Source organism: Mya arenaria, chromosome 4 (genome assembly GCF_026914265.1).
Source record: "Mya arenaria isolate MELC-2E11 chromosome 4, ASM2691426v1".
Taxonomy (NCBI): Eukaryota; Metazoa; Mollusca; class Bivalvia; order Myida; family Myidae; genus Mya; species Mya arenaria.
Genome location: NC_069125.1, coordinates 39,422,590 through 39,432,253, shown reverse-complemented (window position 1 = coordinate 39,432,253; position 9,664 = coordinate 39,422,590). Strand labels below are relative to the sequence as shown.

The 9,664-nt window shown below is 33.6% G+C and overlaps 1 protein-coding gene across 2 annotated transcripts; it reads right to left on the bottom strand.

Annotated features, from left to right (window-relative positions):
* Nucleotides 1–684: 684 nt before the first annotated feature.
* Nucleotides 685–8,946, bottom strand: LOC128232872 (uncharacterized). Of its 2 annotated transcripts, none has more exons than XM_052946652.1 (4): nt 8,750–8,946; nt 3,104–3,370; nt 2,679–2,723; nt 685–1,686 (listed from the first exon to the last, which is right to left on the bottom strand). In XM_052946652.1, exons 2-4 carry the CDS (start codon nt 3,354–3,356, stop codon nt 1,556–1,558), a joined length of 429 nt encoding a protein of 142 aa, XP_052802612.1. In that variant the 5' UTR covers nt 3,357–3,370; nt 8,750–8,946; the 3' UTR covers nt 685–1,555. The 2 variants fall into 2 exon arrangements, with proteins under 2 accessions (XP_052802612.1, XP_052802613.1); XM_052946653.1 differs by having other exon boundaries at nt 8,754–8,946.
* Between the last annotated feature and the right edge of the window lie 718 nt (nt 8,947–9,664).

Here is a 9,664-nt window from a genome sequence, read left to right as displayed (position 1 = left end):
TCTGATATTTTTCCATACCAATTCAGACAAGACGCTGTTGGCTATCGGAATAGATTTGTGAAAGACTCTCTTGGGCATTATAAGCAAGTGGGAGTCGACGAAGCATGGAGTAGCTTCGCCCATGCTAATTCATTTGCAGATGAAACATGTATCTGACTGACTGTGTCACTGAAGATAAAAAAACAACAAAAAAAAAACAATTGCTTTAAGCCTCTTTCGTTCACCTTTAACGACCTTCACCGTTCGACCAAAAATCGCAATATTAATCTTTGATAAGCTTTATCGAAAGCTTGATGGTCTGATGTGTTCTAGGAGATGGCGTTGGCTCGATATCTTTTTTGTCAAGCTTGTTCAACGCATAACAAATGTTGCTTTCATACGTGTTGTTTCATTTCGGAAACCAGTAAGCCAAATTTTTAAATCATTCGCATTAAACATCAGTGTACTCTTTGCCAGAGTTTACCTTGGATTGAGATTCATTTCTTAGTTGAAAGGCTTCTCTCATTGACACAATAATGAACAGTCATCATTCGTTAAACTGTATCGCAGTACATTCGGTAAAGGCCTGAATTTTATAAAATATTTGAATAACACTCGTTTGATATAACTGTTATATTTGAATTTCAGCTATACATTGTTTGTAACTTAGGCTGATCCGTTACAGACACTTACAACTTGATTGAATACAAATTGAAATTATTTATTACATTTTACTGAAATATGACACAGGTTTCATCAAAATATTGATTTGATACTTAATGTGAAAAATGAAATGTGTATTTGCAAAGGCAGTATCGAATATATTGGTGTAGGTAGAGCAATAGCCGTGTTGCACCCTCAAAGACATTTGTCATCAGATTGGCTGCTGCCCTCTTGTGACGGTGACCGCTCTCTTCTAGCCGCATGTGCAAATGGTTGTTGTCGGGTCGCTCAAAGATACTAAATATCACCTCCATTGTCTGGCGTTCTGAGTCTATTGTCTGTTGCTCTTGTGCCCTTGTAGAGTTCCTGTTTGAGTGTAATGTCTGGTTGCGTTATGTTCTTGTAGAGTGCCTGTTTTAGTATGCTGTCTTGTATTGTGGCGTTTAGGTCTTGAAGAGTTCCTGATTGGGCCTTTTTTCATTTATGGGAAATTTCAGTTCAAATGCGTAAATAGTTGCTCACTAAAATAGGAACTCACTAAACGATATAAGACCCGTTCTTCGCAGAAAACAATTCATTCATTTAAGACAGTTTACGATTGTCTTCGTAGGACACACACATGTAATAACATTGTTTTTAGCAATAAAGTTAATTTGTCCAAAGTATTCATTTAATAAAAAGAATTACATTTTTCCTTTATTGTTAAGCAGTCGTATGACTTGTTACATCAAATTGAAGATTAAACGCCCGACTAACGTAATTCTTACCACTATTTGTAGATTAGGAAAGTGTTGCGCTATACCTTGAGGTAATGGCGATAATGTTTGGACGTACAGTGAATTAAATTGCAACTGAAAGTTTCATTTTGCCACATTTGAATATGTATTGAAAGCGTTGTCGTTGTTGTTAGCATCTAGCGACGTTTGCGACCGGCTTTTAGAAGAAGGTTCTGTAGACTGCCGAAACTGTTATCGATGGACATGAAACGGGGTTTAGAGTTCAGAGAGGCAAACATTCTGTCCATATTGTCCATTCCCATAAAGCCTGTAAACAGAAAATATGGTATGAATGTTCTGGTCTATTGGAATAACTGACCGTAGGCGATTGATAAATATCATGTCATTCTTTAATGGAGATAACCGAAAACGTCGCTGCTTGTTGGCAGCGAATTTGTTTATATTACAAATCAATTCCACTCAGTTTTCAAACTTCAAATGTACCTTTTCTTTCAGAATAATCTGTTTTCTAGACAGCATTTCATATATCAAATGAATGCTCAGCAGAAACGCAAACAGCAGTGGTACATCTATTTGTTTGTTTCCAATGCATTTCAACATAAATAATCTTAGTGTTGTTTTTTATGCAAATTAGTTTTGAAAATGTCACTCTAGTCATGTCTAAAAAGCTTTCTGCCTTGAAAGAATAGCATTTTTATGATTGAATTTGCCAAGAATATGTTCATGAAATATTCAACTTACTTAAATGTGTTTGCTTTATTCACTGTGTTGTGCTTATTCGAATATATACACTGAAAACAAGTGAATTGTTGACTAAGCATTGTACACACGTCAACATATTTTTTGTGAACGTAACCTTTTCAAATATAATGCATCGGGCAGGCATAAGCTAGATTTAGAAGCAAGGATCAACAATGTAACAGCATTGGATATATAGTAATGCTTATTTAATGCTATCCTATCCTTAATCATTGAAATTGTTAAAGAGTGAAGTAGAAGAACCACCTCACCGCTCAAATATGTAGTTTATTCTTTTCTTAGAGGACTGTTCAAAGATGACTTACATGTTCAAGAAATAGTCTTTAAAAAGTTCTAGATATTAAATTAGTTGATTGGAAAAGTACTTGGACAGAAATGATGGCAGTTGTTTGCCTGTTCGTGTCGATTTCTTAAAAATGTAAATTGGCGAAAGAGCTTAGACGCCACTCAGTAGTATTTCGACCCGAAATTAACAAGAGCCAACACGATATTACAGAAATTCATTTTCTTCTTAGTGAATAATAAATTTAAGTCACCTACTTTTTCTTTTTTGTCGATAAGCGTTACTCTGGTCAATTGGATGTTCTGAAAACGATATAAAAGAGATCAAAAAGAGAAATATCCATGCTGAAATCCATTCAAATCCTTTTATTTCCTTTCTATGATTCTTTTAATAGCAACAATTTTAAATTAAACCTTTAATATCAAAATGCTTACTCAACCCGCACATGTCCTACCCATCATAACAGCATTGAACTGATTTAGAATACTATAATTGTGTTATTCTTGAAACAAAGAAAGAAAACAAAAGCAAATGTATCGTATAAATGTGAACCTTTAATACACGGTATCATAATTACTTTACTCAGCATTCCGTTCTCACATAGCCTTGTCATTACACGACATAATAAGAAATGCAAAACTGATACTAAACCCAGTGAATGTGAACTAACAATTATACAAACCTGCTAGATAGCCATACGACTCCGACATGTCACTATCAGATAACTTTTTGTTTAAGTCCATTGCAAGAATAGGCAATACATATGCACCCCACAAATTCCGGAAGATTTCATTGTCGAGTTCGTGGGAACCCTGTGTACTGTCCAATGAGGTCTGTGCTGATGTTACTACCACCAGAGCAACTATGACAAGGTAAGTGCAACCATAAGGCCAAATGCGGGCGCCGAGTTCCTGACCTAGTCGTGTGAGCATCATCACTGCGTGTTTATCTGCAAGTTTAAAATCAGGCGCATATAAAGTATGACACTTTTATGTAAAATGACTTTGATATTATTTCAATAATTTTAAACTTCCAATTATATGACAACTACTTTATCCGCCTGATAGAGTATGTTCGATAGATTTCTTTGTTTTCGTTTATACAATAACTCCCATATCGAATGGTTATACGTTGGCGGAGTTTAATCGTGTAATAATTATCGTGCGGAAAACTTAAAACGCTATTCACCGATACGTACGCTAGTTTTGTTAACGGGACATGGTATGAAGCAGTTAGTTCAACCACTAACCCTCTGATTGAAAATAGACACAGGCACGAAGAGCTCGTGTATTATTTAAATAACTGGGATTGTGGGTGAAGTAAATATTCGTTAATATGAAGATAAACTATTATTGTACGAGCCATTTATCAGCCATCACGACACAGCTGAAAACCAATTCCGAGGAATTGCAAAGTATTATACTTTAATGATTGTAAAGCAGTCATAGAGACAGGGAGTATTTTAATATAAACAAAAATATATTATAGTACTCTTTCTAATCTAATAAAATTATCTACTTAATTGCATACAAAGAGCGTAGCTTAGTATTCAATATGTTATTTAATACAGATAATTTTTATAGCAAGGATCACAACAGAATAATAGGCGGATATCTTTACAGTGTTTTTATACCTACAACACCTATGTGCAAGAACAAACCAAGGTCACCTCAATAGTTTCGATTCCAGAACATTTTATTTAAAGGATTTTGCCTTGCCCTTTAATTGTTTACCAAGTATGTAAGCGTAATATCCGATTTTGTATGAATATAATCATAAACGTGTATAGACAAATAAGGTTCTATGGATCGTCGACAATGTTCCGCTTAGCATTGCAGTCAATAACAGTTTCAACGAAGTTGATTATGTTCATACAAAGGAATGCAATTAAATAACATGGTTATACCGGGCATTGGTTTTGTAATGGTAATGTCAACGATCTTGATGAAATTACCTCATCAGAGTGGTTTGTCGCGCAACGGCAGTGAAATACGTTTTATACGCACAGAGAAGCCGAAGGAATGTGTTGAATTCAGTTTGATAGTATCATCTCTAGCAAATTAAGAAATGAATGCATACAGTAAGAATGAAAGGATAAAAAAAGTTTTGTAAAACACCGATACCATTTAGATACAGCAAGTAAGCTAGGGAAAGTATAACAAAGCCTCAGATTAAAATTAACACCTTATATGCTATAACAAAGGCTATAATATATCAAAGAGTATGCTTTTAAGTATCATGTTTCTACCTTATTTCATGAGTGGCTGCAATTGGTAGTTTTGCCACATCGTAGAATAATAATATGTGCTTGTTAGTCAAAATGCGGTTTATGAAATTACTTATCGATTTAATACAAAAAAATATACAGTAGGCAATTTTCAGTACGCTCAAAGGACGAGAAGGAGCAGCTTTTACTTTTCAACACTCCCCTCCGTAGTGGTGCGTAGGAGGTTAGTTTGGGGCTGTAATTGTATTAGCGTTTACATTAGCATTAACATACAAGTACGATGTCAGCAAGAATTTCAGTAAAAAGAACTATGTTAAGCGGCAGGTATGACATACTTTTTGAAAGTGATAAAACTGTAAATACATCGTTATAAACAACATTTAAGATGTATCTGTTGAGAAAAGAATCGTATGCGATAAAATAGTTATAATGAGATGAGATTACACAATTACACATCGAGTACAACGAGCACCTATATACGTGAACCAATACATATTGTCATAAAAGGGAGCACAAAATTAGTTACAGACTTATGACGGTCGAGGCTCAAAATATTTGTTTGAATTTAACAACTATTCTAACATGTTTGTATGAAGCTAACTATAAAACCAAGCTGAACAGGTGATGAAAATAACCATTTCTAAATATAAGCCAATTACTATAACATTAGAAAATAACGATACGTGAAATATTCACATACAACATGCTTACATATTATACATGCATGACTCATTTAGTAAATATTATTGTCATAAATGAGAATATGAAATTAACTCCAGTATTGTTATAGTGCATTGTTGGAATTATGCATTTGGGACTACATAAAGTAGACAAGGACCTTGCAACTAAACATCATTCAGGGATCACGTTTAATGACACAATAATCAACAGCTTAATGCAAAAGAGATAATGAAAAAGAGACAAATAACTCCAAAAATGAATATAAACAAGCATATTTTACCAGCAAACCTTTTCAATCAGTATATGAACAGGAAAGTTTAGTTGTTTTGATTTTTTATTAGATATTGTGAAAGCAAGCGTTTTGTTGTGGGTGGAACATGGAGGTAATTGAGAACGTTTTGACAGGCAATTTTCTCGCCTCCATTTTAGATCACGCAATAACTTCATTAACGGCATTTAATCGCATAACAAAGCAAAAGTTTTTAATTTCAAACTTCTTCGGTTCCTCTCAGAGTCATGAACGTTGCGTAACTACGGTAGATGACATGAACTAGAACAGAAAAGCCGCTCAATCAAATGAATAATATAAACGATACGATAACTGCAATTGAAACTACACTTCCAGGTTTAGGCCACAAATCTCGACAAATCGTTAGAAAAAAATCGTAGGTATCTTATTTCATTTAGTCAAATTTCTTACATTATCTTGATTTTAAATAATTCAGACAATTTCCATTAAAACATTAAAACTCTCAGAACTCTCTAATTAAAAAGATTAAACAAATTGATGCAACATAAAAATGTCGTGCTGAGCTTGATCATGTTATAGGTGCCATAAGATTGTTTGAGGAATTGTAGACAGAAGATTGACTAACTGGGATTTTAATAAAACAATATTACAAACACATCCATCTGACACAACCCGCCTTAGTAAAGGAATAATACAAAAATACCAATCTGACGCTTAGTAAATAAATCATAAAATCTAAGTCTAAAATGCTCGGGCATTCTCAGTGCAGCTAGATGAAAAATTAGACAATGTTTCTGAAATTTCCTTTAAAACCAAGTACTCATATTAACTGTTGTTATTACCAAACTGAGTTTACCTCTTGTAACAAAAACCTTTGACAAACATTATACAAAAATGCTGAATGCATCCGTCAATTTAGCCACTACATTTGATGCATGCCAATAAAGAAGAAACTTACAAATTATGTAGATAATTTGACACCCCATGCAAGGATATTCTTTAATATTGTTACAAAGAATAAATATATAGAATATGTGTTAAACTCACAAATTTACACATAAATTATTTGGGAAAAAGGTTATACAATTCGAAACGATTCTGGCGCAATATATAATTTGCGCGTTCAGTTTCTTGTCATTCAAAGTGAAAACTGATGAAGAACATTTTAGTTTTAGTTGTAATTTACGAAGAAATGCAAGGACACTGTAAATTTGGGGATTTTATTTCTCTGTCTTGAAATTTATGTGAAGTTATAAATAGGATTTTTACCATTATGATGATGATTAATGACACGAGTTGATCTTTTTAAACTTTATGTAAATACTATTTGCTTCGTTTTTACATATAAAAATAATTTGATAATCAATATTCGCATATATATGCACTAAATGAAACGGAAATGAACTGTTGGTCAGACTGGAATACAATCCAATACAATGAATAATTAAATAAAAATACGACTAGTCGACAACTAGTGTACATTGCGTTCATAAGGATACGACTGACCACCATTTCTCGCAACATCTTAAGTCCTTTATTACTGGAATAGGCTAAGCTCACTATTTTTGTTACGGCATGAATTAAGTAGTATTTACCTTCTAAATCGTTTTTGGACTTGAAATGGCGATAATACTTATGATAATCACGACAAACTTATTTTTAGTTGCAAAAATAAGTTTTTTTTTCATATAGTATATATGCACTGTGCTGTTTATGGAGTTTTGTACTGTTGGTCCATGTTTCTTGTTTGTGATTGTTTTTTTTGGGTGTTCTTTGTCTTTTGCGTTTACCCTGTGCCATTAAACGTGGTTTATGTTTAAACGTTTGGCTACTGAGCTTATTTCTGTATTTTTTCACATAAGTATTAAAAAAGAAATTTGGCTTAAACGAGCTGCTTAAACTATTTATGCTTGTCGCAGTAAATACCGTGATAAACTGGGCCGTGGTTATTAGTCTTAAATCGAATATCAGAAATGGATGAGCAATCGGACAGCTTAACGTCTTTATATGTCATAATATTCCAAGCCGTTATGTCCATTTAAATACCTGTTACTAGATTGCCTATGGAGTTATATACTCCGAAGGAAAGTATCACATTAGAAAATTACATTTGATTATTCTTTACAGGGTGACATTGTATTGTGGCAGTAGTTCTTATTCAGCGGCTTACAATAACCCCGATAATGTAATCAATTTGGCAGTTATAAAAAAACGAGTCGAGAGTGCCCCGTATTGCAATATATCTACAATTGTTTTAATTAACGCTTCTCAATCGGAATTAAACAGACTATAGTTGAAACATTAAAAATGTGATGACTTTTAAGATCACCGCACGTAAGTTAAGTCACAAATAAATCATTAGAACTTAAACAAAAACATGAACTCTAGTATGTTTCATATCAAATCATAGCCGTTCAGCGATGGCCTGTCAATGAGAACAATATCGCGCTTTTGATAGACGTCCCGGGTTCAATTTCCACTCTGAGCGGTTGCGTCTTAAAGTTTAACACTGTGATATCGAATAATGAAAGTAACATACGCAGTAATGTTTTAGCTCAGCCATATGTATGTTGTAAAACTGATCAAAAAAAACTACTTCGACGAATAGATCACCTTATATATCATCCCACATGTCTCCAACTTCTAAAGATTAATTATTAGAAAAACTATTTAGATATTAATTATGTGAAAGCTGTGTTGATTAATTATTTAGTTTAACAAGTAATTACAAGATTAATTTAATATGTCACGTTGATACGATGTTTTGCGATGGTGTGGTCTGGTAAGGGAAATCCGAGTACCTAGACGAAACCCACTTGTCCGGCTTGGTGAAACCAAACCACATTCACAGACTGTGATGGTTACATTTGGATGTTTTTGAAAGGTTTTAAGTTTAATGACTTTGTTTATGCTTGCGCCCCCGGTTATGGTTAAGCTTGTTAGCATAAATTATAATACGGAATGATTAAATGCAAACCAAATATAAAAATATATGACTAAGAAAGCTGAAAAAGAGTACAACAAAAATAAAAAAAACTACCAGCATTTAAAACCTTCAAGAGAAAAAAAATAATTTGTGTTTCCTTTTTTATAAAGCCGCTAAACAAAACATGTTAGAAAGATTATAATAAAGTATTTATTGTAAAACACTTAAGCAGAACTAAACTCACCTGCCTTCGAAATAGTATTCTTGATATGTTATAATGTCACTGTCTCCAGTAGAGCGATGTGAACGACGAATGCCTCAAGGGTCAATGTCCAGAGAATGGTCCTTGTGTGTCCTGCTCTGTTATTGCCAAGCATTGGGCGTGCTCTAACAAGACATGGCGACTCTGTGGCGTGTAAAATCTAGCTTGTTACCGTGGTCTCAGACTTCTGTTCAAGTGGCCGATTCTGGAAAACTGGTTGCCTTATAAAACAAATTGACACCGGTTCTGTAAAGATACTATATGACGTAGCCTAATTTGGCCGTACAATATAACCGAAACCTTTTTGACGTCCAATTATTGCATTGATAAGTCCAAAAAGCAGGATTACCTAGGAAATTAGTCTGCAGTTATGGAAATGAATCCAAGAATTAATTAAGACAATGCACTTGAATCTTCTGCATTCCTGCTCTGACAAATAGTGCATCACATATATGGACTTTCCATATTAATCTCATGCCTGATTTAAGGAAGTCATACAAGAGTAAAATAATGCAAATGGCACTGATGACATCCTATATGTTGTAAAGGAAATGCCTTCGCCTGCGTTAAATTAAATACGCTTTCTATCGGCAAACTTAATCTCCCCACAATGACATTGGATTTCGAAATAAATTAATATTTTATTGATAACAATGTTTGTTAAACATGCATGAAAGTCTAGTAGGTCACTGATTATATCGTATGTTAAACAAGTGATGGCATTTCTAGCCTAGATGTGTAACATAAACATTTCCATTATACAAAATGCTGGTAAAGTTAAAATTGTAACTTTAGTCATGCTAAATAATGGATAATTGTTTACAATATTATCACTTATAGTAAAAATCTTTCAATTCCAATATTAATCACCCAAGAATTAATAAGAAACTATTATGG

Excerpts from the sequence above, each read along its gene's own strand:
- LOC128232872 (XM_052946652.1), bottom strand. The coding sequence starts at position 3,356 with ATGATGCTCACACGACTAGGTCAGGAACTCGGCGCCCGCATTTGGCCT. Across the intron at positions 2,724-3,103 it reads GTCGTATGGCTATCTAGCAG|AACATCCAATTGACCAGAGT; the intron begins GTTTGTATAATT and ends TATCGTTTTCAG. Across the intron at positions 1,687-2,678 it reads TTATCGACAAAAAAGAAAAA|GCTTTATGGGAATGGACAAT; the intron begins GTAGGTGACTTA and ends TTCTGTTTACAG.